The sequence below is a fragment of the Scomber scombrus genome, chromosome 3 (genome assembly GCF_963691925.1).
Source record: "Scomber scombrus chromosome 3, fScoSco1.1, whole genome shotgun sequence".
In the NCBI taxonomy this organism is placed as follows: Eukaryota; Metazoa; Chordata; class Actinopteri; order Scombriformes; family Scombridae; genus Scomber; species Scomber scombrus.
In genome coordinates this window covers 13,491,540-13,504,862 of record NC_084972.1, presented here as the reverse complement: position 1 = coordinate 13,504,862, position 13,323 = coordinate 13,491,540, and the positions used below count along the sequence as shown (strand labels likewise).

The following is a 13,323-nucleotide window of genomic DNA, read 5'->3' as shown; positions in this document are numbered from 1 at the left end:
TGGTTTGGATAGGAAGTTACACTCTGCTCACTTCCCCCTCATGCTGAGTCACAATTCTTCAAAAGGGGAAATTAAAGTAATTTCTCTTCTTGAGTTACGTCAAAATGATGCACTTCTACAATCCTTTCTCTCCATCCACACTTTGTTCTTTTCAATATTTATTGTGGGCCTATAGGCCTACTACTAAATGTTAACCTATCAGTTCCCCTCCTCGATTAAATTTCCTCTAACATGGTAATACAATAAGGCACTGTACTTTATATGATCTGTGCAAAATGACTTAACCACATGGCCAGTGCGACTACAGCTGTCCTGATGCTGGCAGTGTTTTTTGTGCTGGCAGGATTCAGACCTACATTTGCAGCATGGGAGAAAACTTCAACTTTCCAAATCCTCCCCTTTATCAATGACTCATCCTCAGACGTGAGGAGATCACAACAGTTTGCCAATGACAGTCATGTCTGAATTTCAGCAACTTGTTTCCCAATACACGTACATATTTCAGTTTCACAACTGCAGAAACATACACCTTTACATACTGTGCAAGGATTTCTAGTTTAATTAGTTAATAGATAAAGCAGCTCTGTCATACTGCTGAATAATACTTTTCTATCTGAATGCAAAACAGTCCCTGCACAGTCACAAACAACAATCACTTGTATGTTATGAAACACACTCCATGAACTATAAGCCCATACACTGAGGAGCTTACGACTGTGTGTGTGTGCGTGTGTTGGTGTCCCGGGGACCAGGTGGCGATGTTAGTGCTGCACAGGCAACATTCTCCATCAGACGCAGTGCTGGATTCCACACAAGATTAACATCCAGTTCTGTGGATAAAGCTACAATCCTCCTAGATCTGCTGCGAGCCGGCCACCAGCCATCTCCTCAGCCCTTTACAATGTGAAAAGCCCATTTCATAACCGTACTGTGTGGGTTATAAAACCCTGAAGATATTTTAATATTGTAATTGCCAAACTGCAGTATAATCCCTATATTTAGGGCTACACATAGTCAAAATAACAGCACCCTAATTACATAAGAGGCATTCAAATGCAATCACTCCAGATTCCCCCAGGTTCCGTCAGTCACGGTGAAGTCAGCAATTCATTTTCCAGCTTGGATTTGACTCTCTGCCTGCTCCAGCAACAAATACACACACACACACACACACACACACACACACACACACACACACACACACACACACACATATATATAAATCCACTTCATGAATATTATTTGATGGTATTTCTTCAGCATGTGATTATATCCTGACCTAAAAACATGAAGATGACTCACAGCTTCAATGCACCACAATCATTTTCTAGTTTTCAAGTTGAATACAGTCTAGTTGAATACATCAATTTAAATTAAGATCTAATTTGTTGCCACACTGATAGACAGTAATGTAAACACCAAAAACTAAAATAAAAATCCTCCCCTCCCAAATTTCCAATATGTCATGCTAACGTGTCTTCAGTATGTTATGTAAACCTCATATATCAGCCTTGTGTAGTGAATAAAGCAAAAGCTAAGATGCATTCAGTGCAAGAAAAATGTTCTTTCACTGCTTCAACCAAAGCATTATGTTGCTTTTTTCAGTGAAAGCGAAACAGAGAGAAGAAGAAGATGGAAAATTAAACTGCACCCTAATGTATTCTCCATCCTTATTCTTTGATGTGTCTATAATCCCTCACATGCGTTTTCTATATTCAACTTTGAAGCTCCATATACTAATCTCCCATTCTCTACCGTAACAAAACTGCTTGAATTGGCCAGGATTGCTCAAATACACATTTTGACTGCTCACTGACTGGCGGAGAAAGAGTCAGGCAGTTGAATTATGTACAGTTGTTTCACGTGTATTTTTTGCCTCCATCCATTTCCTTCACAGTGGGGATGTGTGACTGAGTTTAATACGTGTGTGGGGATGTTTGATGGTGTGTTACAGAGGAGCTGCTTATGTGTTGTAGATTTATGTGTGTCAGCTGCAGCTGCACACAGCAGAGCAGGTCCTTGCCAGTTATTGGCAGTGCTGGACCCCCTGTAGTGCTTTGTCCCATCACCCCATACAGCTCAGTTTTCACCATTTACAGTGGGAGTAGTGAAATTACTGAATGATATTGAGATTTACAAATATGACAAAGTGTTTGATTCCATGTCTTGATATTGATGACATGATGATAGTTTGGGTATTCTTGCATGCATGTAATATTTAAAGGTAATTAATTTTGACATTTTTGGAACACTTGTTTTCTTGATGAGAGACTAATAACACTCATTTCTGCATAGTAAATATACAGTAATTAAAGCTAATGCTAATTTAGCATAAAAAATGGAGGTGTGGCAAAAGCCAGCCTGGCTCTGTCCAGAGTTGGGCTGGGCAATATATCCATTTTATTGTGACATGAGATAAGATATCATCTTAGATTTTGGATGTTGTAATATTATGATATGGTTTAAGAGTGTTGTCTTTTCCTGGTTTTAAAGGCTGCAATACAGTAAAGTGATGTAATTTTCTGAACTTACCACACTGTTCTAGCTGTTTTATTATTTGTATGTATCTATTTAGTCATTATATCCACATTACTGATGATTTTTGATCAAAAATCTCATTGGGTAAATATTCTGTTTAAGCACAAATAGTCATCCCTACAATATTGTCACAATATCGATATCGAAACTCATAGGAAAACAGTCCCAAATGTAACCTCTGGAAAACTGCAAAATGTCCATTTTTGTCAAGTTTTCTGACAAATTAAAAAAAACGGTTTCCCACTGTTATTGTGCTAAGCTAACCAGCTGCTGGCTGTAGATTTATATTTACAGGTATGAAAGTGGTATCAGTTTTCTTATGTAACTCTTGGCATGAAAACAAATTTGTGTATTTCTTTCTGCAAAATGTGACTGTTCTTTTCATTTAGTTACAATAAATCAGCTATGAAAATTGTAAAACTTACAGAAAACAAGCAACATTTAAACTGTATCTTGATATGAAAATATGTAATCTGGTATTGATATTTTATTGGTGTAGCTTACAGGTTTTCTGCTACTTTGTGTCACATTTGTGCTTACCAATGTACTGTAATTTAAATATGAAGCCCCAAACAGCCTGGTTGTAGATGTGTAGATCATATATATGTTCACACACAATCACCAGTCACCAAAGGATATAACAGGGGTAAGCGATCAGCAATGAGTCATGACCATGATCCATTGTACAGTAGACCTATATTTCGCCTTCAATCCTCAGGGCACATGCTGACCCCATACTTTGCTCCATCTCTGCCCAGGCTCTGATGCTTCCTGCTGGACCGTGACTGGGTGGAGACTGGAGGGTGGCTCATAGTGGCTGCTGTAGCCTCAGGGTGTTTCAGATAGGTAGTGACACTCATTGACTGAGTTACTGCTGCATCACAGGGCATCAGACTGAGGTGTGTGTGTGTGTGTGTGTGTGTGTGTGTGTGTGTGTGTGTGTGTGTGTGTGTGTGTGTGTGTGTGTGTGTGTGTGTGTGTGTGTGTGTGTGTGTGATGAGAGGAGAAGGTCAACAAGGAGTCTCTCTTTCTCTCTCTCTCTCCCACTCTCTCTCTCTCACACACACACTCACAAAAGACTCATAGTGTGTCACTGTGTCTGCTGACAAAAGAGAGGTACAGACCTCCTACAAACACTCCAGGAAAAACATTGTGCTTTTTCTTCTTCATTAAACATTAATAAATTAAATAAATGGTATTAAAAATGTCAGCATCAGTTCTGTTCACATGCACAGTATCTTCAATGATCAATACAAATTATCCATTACAATTATGTATACTAATGTTAATAACAATGCACATAGGTAAAAATATCAAAGATTTTTAATTCAAGAGAAAATCTAATTATTGAGATCAGATTAAACAGGATTTAGACTTAATTCAGCTCTGCATGTGGATGTTCATCAAATATCACAAGGTCATTTAACTAACTATGTAGTCAATGCATAAATTGATCCAATCTATTTGTTTGCCCAACATCTCTCACCCCATCACATACCCTGGTCTCTCTAAGGGCATCCTGCACCTCGTTTCTATGGAAACAGCCTCTGAAGAAGGCAGACAGAAAGGGACAGGAAGAGATGCTGAAATGGCAGAAAAGCCTCTTTGTGCTCTCAGGGACTCTCAAAGCACAGAGCGCCTATAGAGGGCATAAAGGGTTAATCGCACGCACGCACGCACACACATACACACACACAGATACACACAGCTTCCACCTCAGGCAAAAAGGGAGATAAGGAGCATCACCAGACACCCTAAATCCCCTTGGAGCCACACAACCAGAGCTCTATGGAAAAGTTTTACTAGGACACAAAGTTTGTTAGTATTATGTTAAAAGATGTGTTTGTTTGTTTGTTTGTTTGTTTGTTTGTTTGTTTGTTTGTTTGGTTGGTTGGTTGGTTGGTTGGTTGGTTGGTTGGTTGGTTGGTTGGTTGGTTGGTTGGTTGGTTTTTAAGATATGGATTGTGATTTTCTGTCATTTCACTGTTCTGGACCATTATAGCTGATATATCCATAAGAACTATGACTAACATGTTTGATCACATTATGCATTCTCAGAGAAAACACATAAAAAATATAAAACACACACACATGCAAAGAAAGCATGAAATCCCAAGCGCACCTCTGTCTGCAAACATCCCACTAAGACACACACACATACACACACACACACACACACACACACATGAAATCTCACTCCATTCTGTATCGGAAAATTGGATTGCTGCTCCCGAATAATTTGATTATGAACAACCTCCCTCTCACTCTGGGGCAGTATCACTTAATAAAGCTAAGTGCATTGACACAACAGTGCCCACACATGCATACACATGAATATACACTGCTGCAGATCTATATATCAACCTATTATATGTGCCTGTTTCAATGATAGATTAACTTTTTTTTTTTTTTTAATTGACTAAAACTAAGCTGAGAGAGAATACATTTATATAATAAAACCATTTTCTGGTCAAAAGTCAGGCTTAACTAACCCATCATTAAATCAACCAACTGCTTATTGCATTGAAGTGTTGCTTGATTACGATCTGAAGGCCACCCAAAGGTCAAATATGTTAGCATTAGGTATGCAAAAGGGCTTCTTTAAATCAATACATTAATGTGTTGTCACAGCTAAGAAATATGTGGGCCAATAATTTGAAGAAAAGCCCAGAACAGGCATGGAGAAACATATTGTGATGATCGAATGTGTAACATTACAGCATTTTTCACACCAATTGTAGTTTATAGTTTGTTAGTACAGAATGGGTTTCCAGAATTTAGTGCTGGACCTCCTGTAGACCACTAACTGGACATTTTTTACTCGCACATCAGGCATTTTAGTATTGTAACCTAAACAATGATCTTTCCTTACCCCTAACCCTGTGGCTTTTGTGCCTAAATCTAACCATTTTAACCCAAATGATGAGAAGGATTGCTGTATTACCTGCAAGCAAAAACAGTCTTCCATTTTTAAACAATTTGAAATTGATCCCATGATCTTGCGTAATCATTAGTAATGTGCAGGGATAATGATTCTGTCCCAACAATAAGCAGACGATTGACACAGAGCAATCGGTACCAATAGCTACTTCCTTTTTTAAATGTAATGGCCTATTAGACATGAAATCTGGGTGTGAAGTACTTTGGACAAAAAAATACCAGTACCACTTCACTTTCCTCAGTTATCTCTGAAAATTAAATTAAAGGTGTTGAGAAAAACCAAACAATATACAGTACCAGTCAAAAGTTTGGACACCTGTCCATGCAAGGGGTTTTCTTTGTTTTTTCTATTTTCTACATTGTAGTACAATACTGAAGACAGTAAAACTATGATTTAACCTATGTAATCATGTTTTAAACAAAAGGTTATACAACCCAAAATATTGTTCATGTTTTAGATTCCTCAAAAGTATGCACTGTTTCTGTTGGTGACAGCTTTGGACAATATTGACAATATCTCAACCAGCTTCATTGGGCCATCACCTGTTATGTTTTTTAGTTAAAAGGGTGCATATCATCAAAAGGTGATTTGTGGAAATTCTTCCCTTCTTAATGCCATTAAGACCATCAGTAATGTTGTACTGAGGTAGTGTTGGGATACAACAAATATGCCTATTTGACTACTGTAGTAATCCCTATTATGACAAGAAATGATCAGCTAAGTAAATAAGTAAAGAGAAAAGACAGTCCATCATTACTTAAGATAAGAAGGTCAGTCAATCCAGAACATTTAAGAACTTTGAACTTTATATACAAATCATCTGCTTATAAATACAACGCATTGTATGGCAGATTATTACCCTGTATGTAGCTAAAAGTATTGAAGTAATTTAAATGAGCTTCACCTCAATGCATCAGTATGCATAAAAAGTACATTATATGATACTGTCTGCATATAAATATGTTTCTTTTGGTACTTTTCCTTAAGTAAGTGTGGCTTAAAGGGTATTTATGTGTATTTTCCCACTCACTTGTAACATTATTTTATGCATATAAAACTTATTTTGTATTTTTATAGATATGCCCCATTCAATTTAATGCATTACTGAGCAGATGTAGGCGTATACGGTGGGTTTGCAGTTATGTTGCTCCATCTAGTGTCAGATGGTTGTACATACACAAGTAATTCAGACCCTCGCAGTTTCTCTACTGACTACTAATCAAAGGCTGCAATGAAAGGTGTTTTGTCATCTCATGGAATCTTTGAGTCTGTTGGTTGTAATCTGCAACCTGACCACTAGATGCCACAAAACCCTAAACACTGATCCTTTACAGTCATATGCACACTTCTTGCAACATGCAAAACTGTCTGAGTCATGTTAATGTTATATTTAATTCCCATCACCTACTGGAACAACGGTAACAAGTCAATTTGCTCTGATATTCACATGCAGTTAAAATCCTTTAAGAAATACTGATTCAATTTCCTCTGTTTTCTGTTTGTTGATCTCAAGAGCATTAATGTCACTCCACTCTACCACTTTATTCACCCTCTGTTGGTGTATCTCAGTAGTGCTTGAGTGATTTAAAAGAGACAGAAGGACTGTATCATCAGAGTACTTTAGAATGTACTGATAAGGTGTTTCTATGCGACAGTCATCTGTGTACAAAGTAAAAAAACACTGCTGAACTCACACAGCCCTGCGGGACTCCTTCATTAGTTGTAATGGCAGATGAGAGGGTTTTATTAACCTTAACAAACTGGGTCCTGTTAGTGAGAAAAGAAATATACCAGTGAATTACAAAGGAATTCAGGTTCTGCAAGATAATCTTGGACACATCTTGGATTTGTTTGTATTGTGTTGAATACTGATGAGAAGTCTAAAAATAGGGCTCTAGCGTATGTCTTGGGTTTGTCTCTAATGATATTAGATGGACCAGTGTGCTGACAGCATCCTCTGTTCCACAGCCCTGTTTATAGGCAAATTGGTATGGGTCAAAATGGTCTTTCAAAGTGCTGACCAGATACCGGAGCAAAATTCTTTCAAGTGATTTCATGATCACTGAGGTCAAAGCTATTGACCTAAAGTCCTTGTTTCCTTTGGACATTGGGTTTTTGGTATTGGACTAATATAGGAGGTTTTCCTTGGTGAAGGAACAGTATGTGTGTCAATGGATGCCTGAAAGATTGGTTGCCACACCGGTGCCAGTTCAGAGGCAAAGTTCTTAAGAAGAAAAGAGCCGCATTCGTCAGGTCCTGTGGCTTTCTTTGGGTTTGTATGTTGAAAAGTTTTCCTTACCTCCTTGGTTGTGATGATAATTCTGCCTGTCTGTTCTGTTTAACTGTTCTGAGTATGTCTATGCACTTGAATTATTTGTTTGATTCAAATCTAGCAAAGAATTATTTAAGTCATTAGCACAGGAAGCTTCATTTTCAGTAACAATAGGTTTGGCTGGGCTAGACATGTCAGTCATAGATTTCATGATATCCCATACTCTCTTAGGGTTGTTTGCTTTAAAAGTGTCCTCTAAATGCTGTCTGTGTATTATTTTTGCATTTTTCAGTTTGGTTCTTAGCTCCCTTTCTGTTTCTTTAAGTGCTATGGAGTCCTTGTTTTTGAATGCAACTGTCCTTGTGTTTAATGTGTTCTGAATGTCCTTTGTCACATATGATTTCTCATTGGGGTAGATTCACATTAAGTTGAAATAACACATTAATTAGTCATTTTCTGATCATTTCCAGTTACAATCAACACCTAAGTGTAAATTTACATGACACAATTTACGTGTTAAAATGACTCGCATTGATTGTGTTAAATTTGAGACAATATGTGTAGTCCCTGATCACACTCGCCACATTTGTTTAAAAAATTATACACAACATATCATTTTTAACACATCTCTTTTTGCAGTGTAACCTATGCCCTTATGAGTGAAAGGAGACTTGGTTTCCATCTGTACAGGCTTACACTATGTCACTCTACTCTGCAGATATTTTAACCATTAATCATTCATCATATGAGGACTGCAGCCTCCCAAGAGGAAAGACCCTGCCTGCTGATACAAGGGTTAGAAATAACCGTCCACCCCTCTGAGTACTGGAGAAAAACCTACTGCTGGTGTGGGGTCAAATTGGTCAATTGGACTCTTATCAGTTGTTCAAAAAAATGTTCAGTCTTGAAAAATCACCAGGAGGCTTCTCAGTTGAGTTTTATTGCCGGCAGCAAAACCCGAGACCAACACACAGACAAAGTCTATGAGAAATGATCTAACATACAATGTAGGTGTCCCTTTTTTATACCCCAAAAACTGCTGAGGTCTGCAAAAAAACTGCTGAGATCTGTGGTTCTTGTGGTAAAGTTTCTGAATCCCACCTTATAGATTTGACACGGGTCATGATCATCCTGGCTTTTTATTTTTTTCATACAATACTAACTCCTCCAACACTGGCTCGTGTTCGTCTTGTGCCCTGTCTCACTCTTGTGATAGCTCTGCACCTGGCGCTAATCTCAAAGCCTGGCCCCACAGGGGCAGGGCTCATGAAAAATTGTGAGAAACAGGAGTGCAAAATATATTTATTTACTTCTTTTTTTTTTTTTTTTTTTAACCTGGCAAGGCAGAAAATGAAGAAGGGCACCCATCATTTCTATATTTTATGTTTTTATCTTATTTTTTCCTCTAGGGGCAACCAGATAAGGTGGTGCCTTGGGCAACTGCCTATAGCCTATGGCCTGTGCCTTTAGCTGGCCATGCTGATGGGACTAACTGAATGTATCAGGTGTCTTTCATCGTTCTTCACCCCTGTCCCTCAGACAGCCTGAGCCTCAGAAAGGGGAGCTTCTTTCCAGCACTGCATGGAAGCCGTCCCTGGTTTTGAATACAACGAGACTTCAGAGAAACTTATTCCACGTCTTCAGTCGCATTTGATCCAGCACTTCATCACAGGAAAGATGGAATTTTAAAATGTCAACTTTGTAAACAGGAAACAAATGACTGTGAGATCTCTTTTTCACTCTTTAACAGAAAAAAAGGAGAGCAGTTTCGATCCAAGGAGTTTTTTTCACTCACTTGTTTAAACTTTTTAGACTATCCAGGAGGTGACAGTTGAAGGTCCCCCTCTCCTCATCATGCTCCCGGCTCAGGAGGCGGCCAAAATCTACCACACCAACTACGTGCGCAATGCTAGGGCGGTAGGTGTGCTGTGGACGGTTTTCACCATCACCTTTGCCGTCATCACCGTGGTGATTTTCATCCAGCCTTACTGGATCGGAGACAGCGTTAACACGCCGCAGGCAGGATACTTCGGCCTCTTCCACTATTGCATCGGGAACGCTCTCACCTCGGAGCTCACCTGTAAAGGGAGCCCGCTGGACTTTGGCTCCATCCCGTCCGGCGCCTTTAAGACAGCCATGTTCTTCGTGGGGATCTCCATGCTGCTAGTGGTGGCCAGCATCGTCTGCTTCAGTCTCTTCTTTTTCTGCAACGCCGGCAGCGTGTATAAGATCTGCGCCTGGATGCAGCTGGCCTCTAGTGAGCAGAGTTTGAGCTTGGCCCATAACGCTTATAAGAACATACTCTGCTTGTGCATGTTGTCTGGCATTATGGCAGTTTCCATAACATTTGAACTGGGTGTTATGCATTATAATCCTAAAGTATACTGTATTTTTGCAGATGAACAGGAAATGTCAAATGCAAAACTTAGTAGGCTATGCAGTGCACTAATTATTAACAAATACACAAAAAAGTATTAAGATAAAAGATAGGCTATGGGTTGCATCTCTGTCTGCTCTGCTCAAGCAAAGAAACTGAAGGACCCTAGCATACATGTAATAGCACACTGATTAGGACCTTTATTCCTCTACTACATTCGTTCACTTAACTTAGATACACTCTTCTATAAGTGGGTCAAAAATGACCCGTGTTACAATCAATGGGTTTTTATGCCACTTTTGTCATTTTGGTAAGAATAATCACTTGTATTATATTTTGGTCCACACAAGTGAATTCATGTTTGAAATATTTTTATTTTTCACTTTTTTTAACATGTAGCCTATCTGTGTGGTCCACAAAATATATATTCCTGACAGTCACAGTTGATAAGAACCAAAAGTTCCCATGAAATTCGATAGGAAATGAATGCCTATGGAAGCTTGGGGTAGTAATAAAAAAAAGTTTCGTAAAATGTATAAAAGGTAAGTAAAAAAAAAAGTAACAACTTTTCATTACGAAGATATTGCAAGAAAACAACCTCACCGGTTCATTTTTGACCCACTAATGCATCTAAGGGTTAACCTTTGACCATTCCCAATATGCCTAATTTTATCTAAAAAGGCCTGACCAAAACAGGTTTTAATGTCCAGTTAAATTCAAATGAATTGATTGACCAAAAGCAAGTTTCAAAAGATTTCACAGAGATTAAGAAAAAGGGTCCCTTTTATCATAGGGTGTTATGCAGGAAACTTATAACACCAAACTAAATCTAATCTAACCAGGGTGGGGTTATCAACATTAACCTTAGACCCCAGCCTTAATTTGCTGTCCTTTTTATCTTCTCAAGGACACTTGAGCCCCATATTTTATTAGTATAAAACAAACCACCCACAGAGATGCAGCTGCATAATCAAGGTTGTTTGACGGTGCACTGACAAAATCCAGGAAACATCAAGTCTAAATGAACTAACAAACAAATAAACATTTCAGTGTTTTCCCTTTGCGGACTGAAATGATACTCTCATCGTGTGTACTGGGAAATTGTAGGAACCCAGAGCACAATCCTCAAAAGGCTCCAGTTATTATACCTGAAACATGACTGTTTTTGAAACATGAGGCAGTTACTAAACAGATGAAGCTGGAAGTGAAAGGTCGAGCCTGTATGGAAGAAATAATAAGATTAACCTGGAGGTGTGCTGTCACAGTGTGTGTCTGTATATTGCAGAATTACTGTAATAATAATGACTGTCATTTAGATTACATACAGTACATGATCCCAGGTTGGATCATGTACAGTTTGAAAATGATTTAATATCATGTAATACCATGTATACCTGCTGTATATTTGTTTTGGATGGTATCACAATTTTACTTTCTGGTGTGTTAGTAAACCCATGAGAAGTTGCAGTTTAATTATTATCTATCTTCAAATGAAAAGAAAAAAAGTGAACGTGAGAAATTTGGGAGTCAGTGAAGGTGAAAGTGTGTGTGAGGCTCAGAAAGTGAAAGTGAGACGTGTGTTTGTGTGCTAATGTTTCATCTTGTCACCTGATAGTTCACAAGGCTCCACACACGGTGGTGGGATGGCACAAGGCTGGCTGTTGGCCTGCGGAGTCAATAATGAATGAACAAGTTAATCTCATGGAATTGAGATGCTCTGGAGTTGCTAAGCAACACACATGAATGAGTGGAGTGTGTATACTTAATTTCTCTGCTGGCACGTTTGTCTGTTTGGTTGATGGTTTGTGACCAGAGCAGCTAGATGCTCTTTTCCCAGTTAACATGTCACTTATAGAAATCAAACACAAAATTCAACATCAAAATTGTAGAAAGTTTCTTGGATTTGAAAATGTCAAAGCCTAAACATGTTTTTAAAATGAATGACTGATGACAAAAGTACTTGATTTGAATTAAAATATAGCATCAGAATTTCTCAGTGTGTCTGGTTAGAATATCTCTCCAGCCTTCAATCATCATGTGATATTATAAAGCAAGCATTTGTGATATGATTTTAAAGATACATTTCACTACATCATCAGTGAGATCAGAGGCATATAAGATGACTCATTTTGCCGCATTTCGTTCGTTTTTTAAAATCTATATATTTCCTTAAACAGGAAATAATTGAAAAGTCCTTCAATTTGATCCCATTCCTCCCTCTCAGGTACGTGTATGGTGATTGGCTGCATGATCTATCCCGACGGCTGGGACTCGGAGGAGGTGAAGCGCATGTGTGGCCAGCGGACTGACAAGTACACACTGGGCAACTGCACGGTGCGCTGGGCCTACATACTGGCCATCATCAGCATCATGGACTCACTCATCCTCTCCTTCCTTGCCTTCAGCCTAGGCAGCCGGCAGGACAACCTGCTGCCCCAAGACTTCCAGGTGGAGGGAAAAGGTACCAGATTGGAGGCAGGGTGGCATAACTGTGGGACAGGAGGGGAGGGGAGGGGAGGGGATAGGCCTGATGAAGATTTACATGTAGAGAAGTAAAAGAGAAATGGATTCAGACGAGGGCTGGACAGCAGGGAGATAGCAGGGGGAGAGTTATAGGTTGCAGTGGGGGTGGTGTAACAGTTAACTGCATTGTCTGGGGTTAAAATAAGATGGAGCAGGGACTGGGCTACCTTGAACCATCAAGGACCTTTGTTTTTGAAGCTCTGAGGTTTGACTAAGCCGAGAGCAAAACAATCAAAAACATTGCCTGAGCTGACAATTACATCACCTCATCTTTTCTAGTAATGCTGTTTTTCTCTCAACCACAGATGACGCCTAGGCCCCGTGTGGACAGAAGTGGGAAGAGATAGATGAAACTTCATCAAGACTGACATGAGGAATTCAGACATGTTTCAAAGATTCGTTTTTTTTTTTACCCATACCTTGTAACTAAATGCTAAGCACACTGTCTTAAGTGACACCATTACATTTTTTAAATAAACATGTCAATTGCAGAGTCTGACAGTATTCATCTTACCAGTGTTTCATGTTTTTTATATTATGGGCATGTTTTCAACTTTTCAAAAAGGTGTATCTGTAGGGTCATGTTTAAGGACTATTTGTGTAGCATTTTAATACTGAATACTGTTTTAAAAAAAAAAGCAACTAAGGAGATTTTTATCCAAACGTTTGTGT

At 38.9% G+C, this 13,323-nt stretch overlaps 1 protein-coding gene across 1 annotated transcript; it reads left to right on the top strand.

The window, feature by feature from the left end:
• Positions 1-9,602: 9,602 nt before the first annotated feature.
• lhfpl5a (LHFPL tetraspan subfamily member 5a) lies at positions 9,603-12,967 on the top strand. Its single transcript, XM_062442769.1, has 3 exons — positions 9,603-10,008; positions 12,353-12,589; positions 12,957-12,967. Exons 1-3 carry the CDS (start codon positions 9,606-9,608, stop codon positions 12,965-12,967), a joined length of 651 nt encoding a protein of 216 aa, XP_062298753.1. The 5' UTR covers positions 9,603-9,605.
• The last annotated feature ends 356 nt before the right edge of the window (positions 12,968-13,323 follow it).

Excerpts from the sequence above, each read along its gene's own strand:
- lhfpl5a (XM_062442769.1), top strand. The coding sequence starts at position 9,606 with ATGCTCCCGGCTCAGGAGGCGGCCAAAATCTACCACACCAACTACGTG. Across the intron at positions 10,009-12,352 it reads CTGGATGCAGCTGGCCTCTA|GTACGTGTATGGTGATTGGC; the intron begins GTGAGCAGAGTT and ends CCTCCCTCTCAG.